At 39.7% G+C, this 17830-nt stretch overlaps 1 protein-coding gene across 30 annotated transcripts in view; it reads left to right on the top strand.

Moving 5' to 3' along the window:
- The window catches only part of FN1 (fibronectin 1), a 75004-nt gene that overhangs the window by 38445 nt on the left and 18729 nt on the right, over positions 1-17830 (top strand). For 9 of the 30 annotated variants that reach the window (XM_030803725.1, XM_030803717.1, XM_003254039.4 and 6 more), the window contains exons 23-33: positions 304-390; positions 2768-2959; positions 4268-4540; positions 5654-5836; positions 9108-9197; positions 10446-10715; positions 12414-12530; positions 13206-13370; positions 13909-14064; positions 15065-15178; positions 16303-16572. In XM_030803725.1, the coding sequence (XP_030659585.1) occupies positions 304-390; positions 2768-2959; positions 4268-4540; positions 5654-5836; positions 9108-9197; positions 10446-10715; positions 12414-12530; positions 13206-13370; positions 13909-14064; positions 15065-15178; positions 16303-16572 (1917 nt within the window). The remainder of the gene's footprint in view (positions 1-303; positions 391-2767; positions 2960-4267; positions 4541-5653; positions 5837-9107; positions 9198-10445; positions 10716-12413; positions 12531-13205; positions 13371-13908; positions 14065-15064; positions 15179-16302; positions 16573-17830) is intronic. The other 21 variants (XM_030803728.1, XM_030803723.1, XM_030803726.1 and 18 more) reach the window with 3 other exon arrangements.

The following is a 17830-nucleotide window of genomic DNA, read 5'->3' as shown; positions in this document are numbered from 1 at the left end:
GAGTAGCAGGTTCAATTCATGCTTTATATTTTATGGCATCAGAAATGTTCTTTTCATGTCAAGAATATTTATGAACGGGCAAGATGAAAATTTCAATAGTATTGCAAAATCATTAATCATAAAAGAGTCTTTGTCAGAGAATTACTGCTGTCCATCATATTTTCATAATGTAACCTATATTTTTATGGGAGGGAGCGGGGGAGGGAAGCAGCATGGAAGAGAGGGAGGTAGGGAAGGAGAAAAGATTACACAGGTCAAGAGCTTTGTGTCAGCTTTAACTTTTAAAATGTTCTTTGTGCATAGCATTGTCTCCACCAACAAACTTGCATCTGGAGGCAAACCCTGACACTGGAGTGCTCACAGTCTCCTGGGAGAGGAGCACCACCCCAGGTAAGTTTGGGATGGATCAGAGGGCAAGTATACACCATACCTTCCCAAGACAAAGATTTTAGAAACTGTGTTTCTCTCAGAGAAAGAAGGGATTCAAATTACAAGTGTTCAGCTCTCCATAAAAACTATAGCAGTACATGACGTACATCATGGAGCAGCCTGCAGGATGCTTTAATGCATGTTGACTTCAATGACAGGAAACAGAACAATCTTACACTAGTCTAGGGGGACAAGACAGATCCTCACACAGCTGTAGGGCTGAAGAAAAGCACCGTGAAAGGTGCCTTTTGCTGAGTGCATTAAAAATTACCAAACAAATGGCTGAAGTCCTATTACGTAATTTCCCTTTTGTGAGTTGTTACAGAGCCTAAGTTTATTATTCCCTGAAGTTTTATGAATGTTTTGTCATGAGTTGCACCACAAATATTTAGGGGTGATGAAAGGCAGAAATACCTTCATTTTACAGAATAAGAAAACTGAGACTTAGAAAAAATTGGCCTACTCATAGTCACACATTTTAAATGTTACAAAAGTTACATCCTGGGATTGTAACTTAAGTTTGTAGACTCCTTCTCACACCCAACATCACATATTTGGAATGTAATTTTTTAAAATTATATTCTATGCAAACTGAAAATTTTGATTAAGGGGTTTCCTGACCATTTTTAAAGCTTTAAATGAAGGATTTGTCTAAATTCCTTGTTCACATATATTTGAAAATTATTTATAAAATGCTAAAATGTATAAAGATAGTTGTAACAATATTCAAATAGCATGATGTACTATAGCAATAACAGGAAATTTTAGATATTTATTACTTTTGCCAAAACCACATGGAAGTCTCAACAAAACTTACGGAGAAAAATCTTAAACAAAAATAAAAGTTCCAGTTAATGTTTATTGCATTCTTACCTCATATACTTGTTAATTTAAGGAATATGTTTAGTTTATTATTTAGCTATTTCTAATTCTACTACTAAATTACTGTGAAATTTTTGTTAAAAAAAAAAAAAAAGTATTATATAGTTCTTATCTTTGCCGGGGCACAGAGCTAAGGCTATCATCTCTAAATCTGATTAATGTATGCAACCACACAGAATGAAACTAGCTCAGAATATCTCTTTTAATCTCCCTCTGAAGTAGAGTGATTTTGGTAAAGTTTTCATTATCTGCGGAAACATCGTTTAAGCCAAAGCTATACAATTTCCATCTGAGTTGCTCTGAATTTGAAACTTTAAATTGACAAGCTTCATGCTTGTTAGCAGCAGGATCATTAATACCTGGTCTCAATGGCCCAGCCCACACATTTGGATGATCACTAGCAGTGTAATGATCTCAATATTTATTTCTCATTCAATTGGGTTTCCTTGCATTTGCTCCTTGCCTTTTATAAAGTTTAATATACTTTCTCATTTTACTTTTAATCTGGCCCTGCAGATCTCTAGTCATCACTGTTTTTATTTGAATGTCTCTCATCCCTCTCTTTTACTGTCCAATTTCTATGATTCCTGAGGACTTCAACAATCAATACTCTCTTTTTTTGTTTGTTTTGTTTTTTTCTGAGACAGAGTCTCGCTCTGTCACCCAGGCTTGGAGTGCAGTGGCGCCATCTCGATTCACTGCAACCTCCACCTCCTGGGCTCAAGTAATTCTCGTGCCTCAGCCTCCCAAGTAGCTGGGACTACAGACATGTGCCACCATGCCCAGCTAATTTTTGTTATTTTTAGTAGAGACGGGGTTTTACCATGTTGGCCAGGCTGGTCTCAAACTCCCAGCCTCAGATGATCTGCCTGCCTCAACCTCCCAATCAATACTCTTTCTAGAATAAGTATCACCACTTTTGTTTCTCACCTTTTCTCCTTTCTTGGTTCCCTTCCTATAAATCCCATAGTTTCAGACCTTTTAAATTAGGAGAGCTCTCTGAGGAATGTGCTTAAGGTTGAGAGTGATTCCATACTAGGCAGGTAGAAAGGAATATTCCTCAGCTGTCTTCAAATGATTCATTAAGGAAAAGCAGGGTACAGTGGTAGGACCATGAGATTTGGAAACAAAGAAAGCTTTGGGGAATCACTCCCCTGGTTCAAGATTTCCTTTAAAGTGAGGATCTTGGCGGAGGTTGAAGTGAGCCAAGATCATGCTGCTGCACTCCAGCCTGGGTGATAGAGGGAGACTCTGTCTCAAAAAATAAAAATAAAAAAATAAGGTGAGGATCTTAGTACTGCCTGAAAGGATTGTTGCAAGCATTGACAGTGGAGTCCTCAGTAAATGCCAAGTCCTTCTGCATTCTGCCCTGTGAGTCCATCACTGGAGTCTAGTTAAATATGCTCTGGCTCACAGATGCTCTGTGCAATAACTTCCTCTTTTCTTTTTTCTCCAGACATTACTGGTTATAGAATTACCACAACCCCTACAAATGGCCAGCAGGGATATTCTTTGGAAGAAGTGGTCCATGCTGATCAGAGCTCCTGCACTTTTGATAACCTGAGTCCCGGCCTGGAGTACAATGTCAGTGTTTACACTGTCAAGGATGACAAGGAAAGTGTCCCTATCTCTGATACCATCATCCCAGGTAATAGAAAAATAAGCTGCTATCCTGAGAGTGGCACTTCCAGTAAGAGTGGGGATTAAGATGTTAATCCCCAGATGGTTAAGGGTGTCAACTATATTTGGGATTTAATTCCGATCTCCCGGCTGCACTCTCCAAAACCAAGAAGTCAAAGCAGCGATTTGGACAAATGCTTGCTGTTAACACCGCTTTACTGTCTGTGCTTCACTGGGATGCTGTGTGTTGCAGCGAGTATGTAATGGAGTGGCAGCCATGGCTTTAACTCTGTATTGTCCGCTCACATGGAAGTATGACTAAAACACTGTCACGTGTCTGTACTCAGTACTGAGAGGCTCAAAGTAATGTGGTAAATGCATCCCATCAGTACATTTCTGCCTGATTTTACAGTCCATATCAATTTCCAACAGCTGCCTATAAAATAGTTTTGTCCCTGTATGTGAGCACTGAAACAGCATTTGGTTGACACATCCAGTTTTTCATCTTGCAGTTTCAAATCGTTCTTTTTAAAAATTGGATTATAAAAAAAAGAAGTAAAAGCCACACCTTCAGGGTGTTCTTTCTTGTGGCTTGAAAGACAACATTGCAAAGGCCTGTCTAAGGATAGGCTTGTTTGTCCATTGGGTTATAACAGAATGAAAGCATTGGACAGATCGTGTCCCCCTTTGGACTCTTCAGTAGAATGCTTTTACTAACGCTTATTACATATTTTGATTATGAATGAACTAAAATAGTGGCAGCGGCCTTGACCTTAGGCCTGTCTTTCGTCAGCCTGAATGTGCTTTTGAATGGCACATTTCACACCATACATTCATAATGCATTAGCGTTATGGCCATGGTGTTGTCATGGAGTTTTGTATGGAAGAAAAAAAATCAATTTATCACCCATTTATTATTATTTTTTAACCTTCTTCATGCAAGCTTATTTTCTACTAAAACAGTTTTGGAATTATTAAAAGCATTGCTGATACTTACTTCAGATATTATGTCTAGGCTCTAAGAATGGTTTTGACATCCTAAACAGGCATATGATTTTCAGGAATTGAACAGTTCAAATTGTACCCTTTAAGGATGTTTTCAAAATGAAAAAAAAAAAAATCCCTAAAAGAATATTCCTGTTTATTCTTCTAGGGAAGCAAACTGTTCATGATGCTTGGGAAGTCTTTTCAGAGAATTTAAAACAGATTGCATATTACCATCATTGCTTTAACATTCCATCAATTTTACTACTGGTAACCTGATATACACTGCTTTATTTTTTCCTTTTTGCCTCTATTTTCCTTTTGCCCCCCCCTTTGCTTTGTAACTCAATAGAGGTGCCCCAACTCACTGACCTAAGCTTTGTTGATATAACCGATTCAAGCATCGGCCTGAGGTGGACCCCGCTAAACTCTTCCACCATTATTGGGTACCGCATCACAGTAGTTGCGGCAGGAGAAGGTATCCCTATTTTTGAAGATTTTGTGGACTCCTCAGTAGGATACTACACAGTCACAGGGCTGGAGCCGGGCATTGACTATGATATCAGCGTTATCACTCTCATTAATGGCGGCGAGAGTGCCCCTACTACACTGACACAACAAACGGGTGAATTTTGAAAACTTCTGTGTTTGAGACATAGATGGTGTTGCATGCTGCCACCAGTTACTCTGGTTAAATATGGATGTTTCAAGGGGGAAGTCAGCAATTGGCCAAAGATTAAGACAGGGTGGATTGGGGGGGTAAGGAATCAAATGCATCTGCTAAACTGATTGGAGAAAAACATATGCAAGTATTCTTCAGTACACTCTCATTTAAACCACAAGTAGATATAAAGCTAGAGAAATACAGATGTCTGCTCTGTTAAATATAAAATAGCAAATGTTCATTCAATTTGAAGACCTAGAATTTTTCTTCTTAAATACCAAACACGAATACCAAATTGTATAAGTACCAATTAACTATAAGAAATATATCTCCAAAATGTACCATCATGCTCTTCCTTCCACCCTTTGATAAACTCTACCATGCTCCTTCTTTGTAGCTAAAAACCCATCAAAATATAGGGTAGAGTGGATGGGCATTGTTTTGAGGTAGGAGAAAAGTAAACTTGGGAGCATTCTAGGTTTTGTTGCTGTCACTAGGTAAAGAAACACCTCTTTAACCACAGTCTGGGGACAAGCATGCAACATTTTAAAGGTTCTCTGCTGTGCATGGGAAAAGAAACATGCTGAGAACCAATTTGCATGAAGTTTCATTTGTAAGTAGAATTCACTGAATGGAATTGTAGCTCTAGATATCTCACATGGGGGGAAGTTTAGGACCCTCTTGTCTTTTTGTCTGTGTGCATGTATTTCTTTGTAAAGTACTGCTATGTTTCTCTTTGCTGTGTGGCAACTTAAGCCTCTTCGGCCTGGGATAAAATAACCTGCAGTGGTATTAATAATGTACATAAAGTCAACATATTTGAAAGTAGATTAAAATTTTTTTAAATATATTGATGATGGCAAAAAGGTTAAAGGGGGCCTAACAGTACTGTGTGTAGTGTTTTATTTTTAACAGTAGTACACTATAACTTAAAATAGATTTAGATTAGACTGTTTGCATGATTATGATTCTGTTTCTTTTATGCATGAAATATTGTTTTTACCTTTCCAGCTACTTCGTTAGCTTTAATTTTAAAATTACATTAACTGAGTCTTCCTTCTTGTTCGAAACCAGCCGTTCCTCCTCCCACTGACCTGCGATTCACCAACATTGGTCCAGACACCATGCGTGTCACCTGGGCTCCACCCCCATCCATTGATTTGACCAACTTTCTGGTGCGTTACTCACCTGTGAAAAATGAGGAAGATGTTGCAGAGTTGTCAATTTCTCCTTCAGACAATGCAGTGGTCTTAACAAGTAAGCAGTTGAATGTATCTGTTCCATAAATATTAACCTAGAGCATAGCAAATGAATTCTAAGTTCTCAACTAGGAGGAGCTAAGAGCAAGAGAGCTGCAACCAAGCTACAAACTAAACTCCAAATTCAACGCACAGCTCCATTAATTTTGAAAGATGTAATGTTTGTTGCTATCTTAATATACTTTTGATATCTACAGCTTTTAAAAAACCATAGTGGAAAAACACCTGCAGGAAAGTTCCATGACTTCAAACAAATTCTGCTTCCAAATAAGCACGTAAAAATAAGTGAATATCAAGAGAAATTACATGACTAAATCTAAATCTTTAGAGAAAAAAATGGGAACTGAAAATATGTGCTTTATTCTCATTTTTATAAAAAAAAGTGTCAGCAGTTGATCGATTTAGGATTTGAATACTTAGAAAAGTGACTGTTTGGTCTAGATTAGAATGTTGTTGTGAAGAGAGTCAGAAGTTTAATTTGTACTTCAAAAAGAATCTGTTAGAAGGATTTCTCAGAAGGCTGAGAGCTTAGAAAAAAAACTGACATTAAATAAACAACAACAATTTATGGAAATTGTCTCTTTCTAGTCCCAACTGTTATAGAATAGATATCTTTTGTTAAAGAATAAAACAGTAGGCTGCAAGATGGTGCTGTGTTTCACATAAACAGTGCTTTTTATAATAGTCAAATATATAACAACAGCAAAAGATTCTACATAAGGGAAAAATAACTTACATTTAGGTACATTACCAAGTATTAGTCTGAAAACATCTACCTTTCAAACATAATTTAGATAATGAAACACAAGAGCAGCTCAGCATGACTATAATCTTGGTTTCTTACTTTGTGGCTGAGGGCAAGAATATCTTTATATTGGCATATCCACCACCCCAGGGCTGTTGTTTCTGTTCTAGAGCACCCTGGAATCACTAATTATAGCACCACTCAGTATACAAGCCCCTGCATCACAATATCTGCCCCTTAGCCATAGACCTTGTCACATGTTAATCATGTGTTCTAAGACCTTATTATAATCCTAATGCTACAAATGACCTCAAGGTAGCCTCTCTCCCTCCTAGCAAAGTCATTATTATCCTCTTTTAAAGATGAAGCAAGCCAGTGCAGTGGCTCTCGCCTGTTTAATCCCAGCACTTTGGGAGGCTGAGGTGGGCCAATTGCTTGAGCCCAGGAGTTCGAGACCAGCCTGGGCAACACAGTGAGACCAAGTCTCGACAAAAAATACAAAAACCGGGTACGGTGGTGCACACCTGTGGTCTCAGCTGTGTAGGAAGTTGAGGTAGGAGGATCACCTGAGCCTGGGGAGGCTGAGGCTGCAGCAAGCCATGATCATGCCACTGCACTCCAACCTGAGTGACAGAGTGAGACCCTGTCTCAAAAAAATAAACATGAAGCCGTTGAGGTCCCCAGCGGTTAAGTAAATTGCCACTGGCCAGCTAGTATGGTGGAAATGGAATCCAAGCATCTGGTCCTCCAGTATGGCACTTTTCCAAACTTTGCAGATGGCTTTAGAGAAACGCGGAAGGGCAAATGGTATGCAGGGGAATGAGGGTTTAGTGAGTAGGAGTTCTGAATTTAGAAACCTCACTCTCTGTATCTTTTAGATATACAAATATTTACCATCTATTACAGTTGCCTCCAGTGTTCAGTACAGTAACATGCTGCACAGGCTCGTAGCCTAGCAGCAATAGGCTAGACCATATAGCTTATAGCTTAGGTGTGTCATAGGCTCTACCATCTAGGTTTTTTGTTTTGTTTTGTTTTTGAGATGGAGTCTCCCTCTGTTGCCCCAGATGGAGTGCAGTGGCACGATCTGGGCTCACTGCAACCTCCACCTCCAAGGCTCAAGTGATTCTCCTGCCTCAGCCTCCCGAGTAGCTGGGATTACAGGCATGAGCCACCACGCCTGGCTAATTTTTTTGTATTTTTAGTAGAGCGGGGGTTTCACCATGTTGGCCAGGCTGGTTTCGAACTCCTGACCTCAAGTGATCCACCCTCCTCGGCCTCACAAAGTGTTGGGATTACAAGCCCATCTAGGTTTGTGTAGGTACACTCTATGATGCTTACACAATAAAATCACCAAATCACACACTTACCAAAATGTATCTCCACCATTAAGCTATGCATGACTGTGTATCAAAATGGAAGAAGAAGCTGGGCACAGTGGCTCACGCCTGTAATCCCAGCACTTTGAGAGGCCAAGGCGGGTGGATCACAAGGTCAGGATTTCCAGTCCAAGCCTGGCCAACACGGTGAAGCCCCATCTCTATTAAAAATACAAAAATTAGCCAGGCATGGTGGCAGGCACCTGTAATCCCAGCTACTCAGGAGTCTGAGGCAGGAGAATCACTTGAACCCAGGAGGCAGAGGTTTCAGTGAGCCAAGATCACACCACTGCACTCCGGCCTGGGCAACAGAGTAAAACCCTGTCTAAAAAAAAAAAAAAAATGGAAGAAGATACTCAGGGATGTATATTTAATTTTTAAAAAAATATTCTGCTCTCATTTTAATATGGCAGAACCAACTGCTTTCTCTTTTATGTGTGGTTTTTTTCCAGTAAAGGTTAATTGCTAAGACCACTAGTCCTGGCCTGGGTCAATCCCTGTATGATCCTGGGCAAGTAAATTAAAGAAGATAACTTCTCTGTGCCTCAGTTTTTTTTTTGTTTTGTTTTTTGTTTTTTCATTTACAAAATGGAGATAACTGTAGTAAATCAAATTTTTAGAGGTGATAGGTTTGTTCATTTCTTGAATGCGGTGATGGTCTCCCAAGTCACACATATGTAAAAACCCATCAAATCACTTTAAATATATGCAGTACATTGTATGGCAAGAAATTGCTTTTAAAAGTAGCAAACTACCTCTCAGGGTTGTTGTGAGGCATAAATGGCAATCCACAGCACCACAGCAAGGATTATCATGTGCCCTCCAGAGACATACTCTCAGGTGGATACAAGAAATATCCAGCTGTTGCAGCAACTTCATCCCACTCGAAATCCAGCTGAGTCACACTCACAGGTGGAATGGAGGGCTTCGAGAGGCCATGGGGCAAGGTGACTCCTCCTTATCATCTAATTACAGACCTTCTCCAGGTCTGTTCACTGAACACTTTGCCTTAGTGTTCACTTAGGTGTAAGCAGGCTATAGAACTGGACATTTGGATATTTCATCAGTTCAAATAGTCCTGGGCATGCTTTAGTTTCTCATGCTTTTGAGCAGAGTTTTAAAATAAGCCCCATTTGCCCCTACAGATCTCCTTCCTGGTACAGAATATGTAGTGAGTGTCTCCAGTGTCTACGAACAACACGAGAGCACACCTCTTAGAGGAAGACAGAAAACAGGTGAGTGGTGTTGGCAGTATGACTATCCAGTAGCTTTTGCCTACCAATTCTGTATAACAAATGAAATGCTACTTCTAAAAATACATCTCCATTTTTTTTTGTTGTCGTGGTGTGTGTACCTTTGTCATCACAGTATGATTTTATCGCTGGTCTCAAAAACTAAAAGATACCTTACTCAACAATCACCTAGACTTTCAGTCACTAACAAATTAAGAAATTTGTTGTCTGTCCTTTTAAAAAACATTTTCTAAGATCTTTGTTATTTAGATTTAGTGGACATTCCTTTTCATTAGGCAGCTCTGTCTAATGGCTGACCCAACACTCATTGTCATCTATTTTTCTTCCTTTACTAAGCCAGCAAGTTTACATTTTTTTTTACTTGATAAAATTTGAATTTACTAGAAGGAAGTTGAATTGAATCTCATAAATATTATGTACTTAAATATGAATGCTTTTAATTTTTTTCTTTAAAAAGGTACACTGTAGTATATTCATTAATTTATTTATAGTCCACTTGCTTCCAAAAAGGACTTATGATATTTTAGTTTGGTTTCTTATTGAAAAGAAAAGTAAATGCTGTAACTGAAACAGAAATTTTCTGGAAGTCCCAGAGACTAAGTGATGTGAATTTGCAACAAACTCTGAATTTTTGTGCATTTTTCAAAAATGCATTTTTCAAAACTGTCAATTCATGAGGAATTATCAGCATTGTAATTTGTCTGGGATAATGTCTTTAGTTTCAGAAGTTTTGTGTTTGGCATCATTACCACTCTGTTGACATACAAATTTCCTCTTGAGCTTAGGAGGCTTCTCTGAGAGTCAAACATTTACCTTGAAAGTGGGCAGATCTTGCTTTACTTGGAAGGATACACTTACAGGATAGAAACAGAATACTTGAATACTGAAGAATTTGAAAATGTCAATTCTCAGAAGATCTTGAACACTTATCTCCAAATGTGACACAGAAACCTACTGTAATAACCCCTAAAATTTGCTTGAATTACTTAGCAAAAGAAAAAAAAGAATGCTTGAGCTGGCTATTTTGAATTGAGTCAATTTAAGATTTTTAAATTCATATGTAGCTTAGAATCAGTATATCTTACTCCGAGGTTTATGGCAAATCATGGCATTGATGAGACAGGAACGGCATGTTGGATGTACGTTAATTTCCCCTACACCTTCCTCACTTCCTAAACTGGTGGTGTCTTTTCTTTTTTTTTCTCTTCCTCCCCTGGGTGGGAAAAACAGGTCTTGATTCCCCAACTGGCATTGACTTTTCTGATATTACTGCCAACTCTTTTACTGTGCACTGGATTGCTCCACGAGCCACCATCACTGGCTACAGGATCCGCCATCATCCAGAGCACATTAGTGGGAGACCTCGAGAAGATCGGGTGCCTCCCTCTCGGAATTCCATCACTCTCACCAACCTCACTCCGGGCACAGAGTATGTGGTCAGCATCGTTGCTCTTAATGGCAGAGAGGAAAGTCCCTTATTGATTGGCCAACAATCAACAGGTAACTTGTTTTCTGGTCTGCAAAGAAACTCAGAAGACTTTCTTACCCAGTTGGTAGATTCTGTAAAGTAGCTTGCTGTTGTCTGTCATCAGCTCTCAAAAAAAAAAAAAAAAATAGATTGTTGTCATGGGACATGGAGAGGGAAGTGAGAAAATGTGTGGAGAAACATCTTCCTTAGAATATGGTAAAGAAGCCCGGGCGTGGTGGCAGGAAAGAAGATAATTTTTTTCCTCTCAAGAAATTTCTCACCTAATTTGGGTATTTATGCATTTCTAATAACACAAGTTTTATTGAAAACGTAGAAAATTGGCTGGACGGAGTGGCTCATGCCTGTAATCTCAGCACTTTGGGAGGCCAAAGTGGGCAGATCACTTGAGGTCAGAAGTTCAAGACCAGCCTGGCCAATATAGTGAAACCCCATCTCTACTAAATATACAAAAATTAGCAAGGTGTGCTGGCATGCACCTGTAATCCCAGCTACTCAGGAGGCTGAGGCAGGAGAATCTTTGAACCTAGGAGGCGAAGGTTGCAGTGAGCTGAGATTGGGCCATTGCACTCCAGCCTGGGTGACAGAGCGAGACCCTGTCTCAAAAAAAAAAAAAAAAAAAAAAAAAGGCCAGGCGCAATGGCTCATGCTTGTAATCCCAGCACTTTGGGAAGCCAAGGTGGGTGGATCACGAGGTCAAGACATCAAGACCATCCTGGCCAACGTGATGAAATCCTGTCTCTACTAAAAATACAAAAATTAGCTGGGCGTGGTGGCATGTGCCTGTGGTCCCAGCTACTCGGGAGGCTGAGGCAGGAGAATCGCTTGAACCCAGGAGGCGGAGGTTGCAGTAAGCCGAGATTGCGCCACTGCACTGCAGCCAGGTGACAGAGTGAGACTCTGTCTCAAAAAAAAAAAAAAAAAAAAAGTGGAAAACTGAACACTGTTTCAAAGTACCTTTAAAATTATAATTTTAGGGTAAGTGTCATTGTTCTTAGCAGATAGAGGCTGAAGTACTTAGGGGAGCAGTAGTATCATGTTATCTGTATTTTAGTCTCAAGTTGTCAAGCCAGAGACAAATACCTAAGGGAAGGGTATATAGGTGTTCACTGTATTACTTTTTTTTTTTTTTCCTGAGATGGAGTCTTGCTCTGCCGCTCAGGCTGGAGTGCAATGGCGAGATCTTGGCTCACTGCAACCTCTGCCTCCTGGGCTCAAGCAATTCTCCTGCCTCAGCCTCCCAAGTAGCTGGGATTACAGGCGCCCACCACCACACCCGGCTAATTTTTGTATTTTTAGTAGAGATGGGATTTCACCATGTTGGCCAGGCTGGTTTTGAACTCCTGACCTCAAATGATCTGCCCGCCTCAGCCTCCCAAAGTGCTGGGATTACAGGCGTGACCCACCATGCCCAGCCTTGTATTACTTTTTTTTTTTTTTTAACTTTTCTGTAGTTTTGAAATTTTTCCAAATAAAATGTTGAAGGAAAAAAATTCTTCCCTAAATTTGAAATAATCACTCTATCACAATTTGAATGGGCTCTGTAACCCCTTATCTTGAATTCGTCATAATATTAAATTCTGCTAATTACACATAGTATTTGCATTATTGCATGAAGGAATCATTATGACAATTATCTGGAAAATGAACAAAGAGTAAATCTGAGTATTGTTTGAAAATAACGGATGTGAAAAGTTTCCTTTTTTTTCTAGTTTCTGACGTTCCGAGGGACCTGGAAGTTGTTGCTGCGACCCCCACCAGCCTACTGATCAGCTGGGATGCTCCTGCTGTCACAGTGAGATATTACAGGATCACTTATGGAGAAACAGGTACAGCAGTAAAATGCTATTTTACACTCTGATTAAATCAGATTCTGTTGTGGATAACCTGAAAGCCCAACAGTGAACAAAGAATTAAAGAAACTTTGGCAAGTCCATTCAATGGAGCCCTTGTTTTTTCCAAGAAAATATGGAAGATATAGGCGATATAATTTGTTTTAAAACCCAAATAAAAAGTTATTTATATACTACAACTAGAGGGGGAACGGCAGAGCTCAGGGAAAAAAAGGATTGTAAATTCACTAACATATTATCGGTGGTGGAAATAAGTGATTTTTATTTTTTCTTCTCTTTACTTTTCTGTGTTTTCCAAATTTTGTTTAACAGGAATGTATTCCGTTAAAATTTTTAAAAAGGACACAGTGCATGCAATCCTGGGTTGAGGGCTTACCTTCTCCCACTTTTAATGCTACTCTACTACTCAGTGACATTTTAAAGCTGAAATGTTAAAATAGCGCTAACTGTAATTTTCTCTCAATGTTTATACACTTACCAAGGTTTGCTACGTGCATAAATACCCCCTTTCTGTTCAAGATAGCGCTCTTTAAAAGGGAATAAGCAAGAAGATGTGATTTACATGCTGCTATAAATGTCGTAATTCAATTAATCAGTAATACCAAGTAACTCTAAGCCCCTCACACTCTGAACTAACCCCTTTTCATACAGGAGGAAATAGCCCTGTCCAGGAGTTCACTGTGCCTGGGAGCAAGTCTACAGCTACCATCAGTGGCCTTAAACCTGGAGTTGATTATACCATCACTGTGTATGCTGTCACTGGCCGTGGAGACAGCCCCGCGAGCAGCAAGCCAATTTCCATTAATTACCGAACAGGTACAAACTTCTACTCTGGGGTGACACCAGCTTATTTATTCAGATAGTTTTTTACAATGTTCTCCCAAGGTATTTTTCTCATTGTACAATCGATTTTCCTTTTTAATGAGACAACAACCTGCAGCTAACACCTGTAGCCAACAGAGTTTTGAGCCAGATAAAGAAGGAAGCACCCCAAGGGCAGGAGGTTCAGTCAGTTTTGTTGATAATATTCCACATGTCTGCAATAAGACAGGCATGGAGAGTGTTCAATAAATATTTGTTGGAAAAGAATGGATGAGTTGATAAAGTAGGAAGACAGACACCTGCTTGTGGAATGTAGCTTCTTTGTGAATGAAGCAGCCATCTCAAAAATAGGAAATGGTATTGAGATGCCTGCCCCATCCCTCTGAAAGCTCTCTCTGTATTCTTTCAAGAAGAAATACTTTTCTCATGTAAGAGATCATTCGAATATGTACCAGACCTAGAGAGGAGGACTTGTCCAATCTTGTCTCCAAGGACTGGGGCTTCACTGGTTTCTCCCTGCTTTTATTTGTAGAAATTGACAAACCATCCCAGATGCAAGTGACCGATGTTCAGGACAACAGCATTAGTGTCAAGTGGCTGCCTTCAAGTTCCCCTGTTACTGGTTACAGAGTAACCACCACTCCCAAAAATGGACCGGGACCAACAAAAACTAAAACTGCAGGTCCAGGTAAGGATCATCTGCATCTCGGCCAGGCGCAGTGGCTCACTCCTATAATCCCAGCACTTTGGGAGGCTGATGCGGGCAGATCACTTGAGGTCAGAGGCTCAAGACCAGCCTGGCCAACGTGGCAAAACCTGTCTCTACTAAAAAATACAAAAAAATGAGCTGGGCATGGTGGCTTGTGCCTGTAATCCCAGCTACTCAGGAGGCTGAGGCAGGAGAATGGCTTGAACCCTGGAGGCAGAGGTTGCAGTGAGCCGAGATAGCACCACTGCACTCCAGCCTGGGTGACAGAGTGAGAGACTCCATCTCAGGGAAAAAAAAAAAAAAAAAAGAATAATCTGCATCTTATATACAACAGAATAGATATGGGGTAGGACCACCTAATATTCTTTTTTATATAAATGGCTACCTTGTTGTGAGTACTATGTATTTTTTTGTCCTATGTCATCATTGTCCCCATTCATGAGTTCAGGTCTGAAGATCATTATCAACCCTTTTCACAGTAGAAGTCTGCATTTCTGTTTTTACATGGATAGTTCTATTTAGTGATACGGACATCTTAAATTATTAGATTCACTCTTCTGGTTCTGTTTATCATTCACACTAAGAAGAGATAAATGGCCTAACTGACTTTTTCATATCTTTTTAGCTATATTGTCTTTGTTTTTAAATAGAATACTTGTGAAATTAGGATCTTAAGGCAATTTATTAAAGTCAAGTTAATTTTCACTTTTTCTGAGCAGTATCACTAATTGTTGGGGGCATTATATTAAGTTTTAGAACTTATCCTTGAGTGTGACTTCACTCCCATATGGTAATTTGTATTAGCAATGAACAGGTTTGTCCAAGAGGAAATCAAAGTCTGCCTCTCCATATTTTTGTTACAATTCTGCAAATAAAAATTCTAGGCCACCATATGTTTACTACCAAACTCTAGATGCCACTTGGAGGACTTTATAGTGGATGACGTGGATGTTGCATTTGCTTGTCACTCCCTTTGCAGATCAAACAGAAATGACTATTGAAGGCTTGCAGCCCACAGTGGAGTATGTGGTTAGTGTCTATGCTCAGAATCCAAGCGGAGAGAGTCAGCCTCTGGTTCAGACTGCAGTAACCAGTACGTAACCACTGCTTGGTTTCCATTTTCAAAGTCGAATTTTGTTCTTGGGTGTCTGAATGCCCGCCACATGTCTTTTGCAATTACACATAGGGAAAGTGAACTTGTTGGTTAGTTTATGTCTTGAGCTGAGCCCTTTACGAACATCTTTTTTCCTTCTCGGTGCCAAGCAAGGAATTTACAGAGAAAGAAGTTGTGAAACTACCATAGTTAATTGCTGTGCTTTGAATTTCTTTTGCTCAAATGGCCTCAGCGAAATCTTATTTGCCTATAGCAAATCTACAAAAAATTTTCCTAGACCGTCTTTTCTACAACTGGATGGTAAAGTTGATTGAAGTATACCGCATGTAGCTGTTACATTTGGGGCATTTGAAGGGCTATGGCTGGACCAGAGTGTAATATAAATGCTTAATAGAGAGGGGAGAAGAAGAGAGTAAGAACAATTATAGGGCTGGGCTCATGCCTGAAATCCCAGCATTTTGGGAGGCCGAGGCAGGTGGATCACGAGGTCAGCAGTTCGAGACCAGCCTGACCAACACAGTGAAACCCCATCTCTACTAAAAATACAAAAATTAGCCAGTCACGGTGGCATGCACCTGTAATCCCAGCTACCAGGAGGCTGAGGCAGAAGAATCACTTGGACCTGGGAGGCAGAAGTTGCAGTGAGCTGAGATCATGCCACTGCACCCCAGCCTGGGTGATAGAGTGAGACTCCATCTCAAAAAAAAAAAAACAATTATAACAATTTGAATCTGAAATTGCAAATCAGCTTTACCAATTCCAAGGTATAGAAAATCCAGGTCTATGAGACTAACATCACATTGTAAAATCAAATCGTGGTAGAATATCTTTAAATTAATATAAATACATCCCCATTGTGGGGACATTTTGCAGGGTATCTGCTTATCTCACATACACCTATGTTTTAATAAGTGATGCAACATTGCATATTTTCTAAACCGAGAAAAATTAAGCAAGTGTTTAAGTGATTTTTCCTTTTGATAGTGGGTTAATTGGACTTCATCAAAGAAAATGGTATCTGCAAAACTGCTTTGCATGTTATAAAAATGCTTATTTCACAACTTGCTTTTCACATAACCTCTTACGATTAATTTGCCTAACAGACATTGATCGCCCCAAAGGACTGGCATTCACTGATGTGGATGTCGATTCCATCAAAATTGCTTGGGAAAGCCCACAGGGGCAAGTTTCCAGGTACAGGGTGACCTACTCGAGCCCTGAGGATGGAATCCATGAGCTATTCCCTGCACCTGATGGTGAAGAAGACACTGCAGAGCTGCAAGGCCTCAGACCGGGTTCTGAGTACACAGTCAGTGTGGTTGCCTTGCACGATGATATGGAGAGCCAGCCCCTGATTGGAACCCAGTCCACAGGTATATGGTTAATTGCACCACCAGGTGCCCATGGGAGCAGCGGCTTTATGCCCTACTGAATGAATTATACTTCACTGGGCTATTGATTCCCATGTAAGGGTGAAAAAAATTATTAGGAAAGATCCTCTTTAAAGAGGAATGGTAAGAAACAATAAAACTTAGGTGATATTTAAGTAAACAAGTCTGATAAAAAGAAATTTTGGAGTATCTTGGCTTATACACAAGACCATAAAGCAAGACAGTTGAAGAGGATACTAAAATTGTGGATTATTTTCTAAGCTCTGACTCCCTGTGATTACCCTCACTATGTATAAAGGAAAGAAGTTTGGCATCATAGAGCTTACTTATAAAAAGGAACCCAAACTTGGGCATTTCATAGCAGCATGATTCTGAGCACACATGGGTAAGACCTTTCTTCTCTGGTTAGATACCATGTGCTGGTGTATAATTAGCTTAAGTGATTGTGATTCAGACACATAGGAAACAATCAATAGGGCAATTGCTTTCCATAATACTTTATCTTCTTGTGCTTTATTTCTGAAGCAGAGTAGAATGCTGAAGATGTATCCTAGGGACAGCATAAACCCTAGAGGTGACAGTCTGTATTATTGCTTTTCGCTTCTCTTTTCTGCTTCTGTTGGGAGCCAGTTTTCTTCTTATGCCGCATTACAGAGAGAATGTCAAATTTAGCAGCCATATCTGCCATAGGGTCCAAATAAAGAGACAATAAAAACATTATTCTCTCTTTTTTGGATGGAATACTGTGTGAAATGGTTATCCATACAAAGATACTTTATGTAGAAAAAGAAAAAGAAGGCCAGGTGCAGTGGCTCACACATGTAATCCTAGTGCTTTGGGAGGTGAAGATGGGAGCATTGACTGAGGCCAGGAGTTCATGATCAGCCTGGGCAAAGAAGTGAGACCCTGTCTCTACAAAAAATATGAAAAAATTAGCCAGGTGTGGTGACACATGCCTGTAGTCCCAGCTACTCAAGAGACTGAGATAGAGGATTGCTTGAGACCACGACTTCAAGGCTGCAGTGAGCTATGATAGCTCCACTGCACTGCAGCCTGGATGACAGAGTGAGACCATTTCTAAATTAATTAATTAAAAATTTTAAAAAAGAAAAAGGGCTATTGCTTATTTTTCCATACAAAAGTAAAATAAATCATAATGGCCAATAAGCCAATATAACTTTTTTTTTAAGGGAAAGCAAAAAAACTTCTAAAACCTAAAATCTCTTAGAGTTTTGGCATT

The sequence above is a fragment of the Nomascus leucogenys genome, chromosome 22a (assembly GCF_006542625.1).
Source record: "Nomascus leucogenys isolate Asia chromosome 22a, Asia_NLE_v1, whole genome shotgun sequence".
NCBI lineage: Eukaryota > Metazoa > Chordata > Mammalia > Primates > Hylobatidae > Nomascus > Nomascus leucogenys.
The sequence above is the reverse complement of the archived record's forward strand: the minus strand, read 5'-3'. Positions and strand labels throughout refer to the sequence as shown.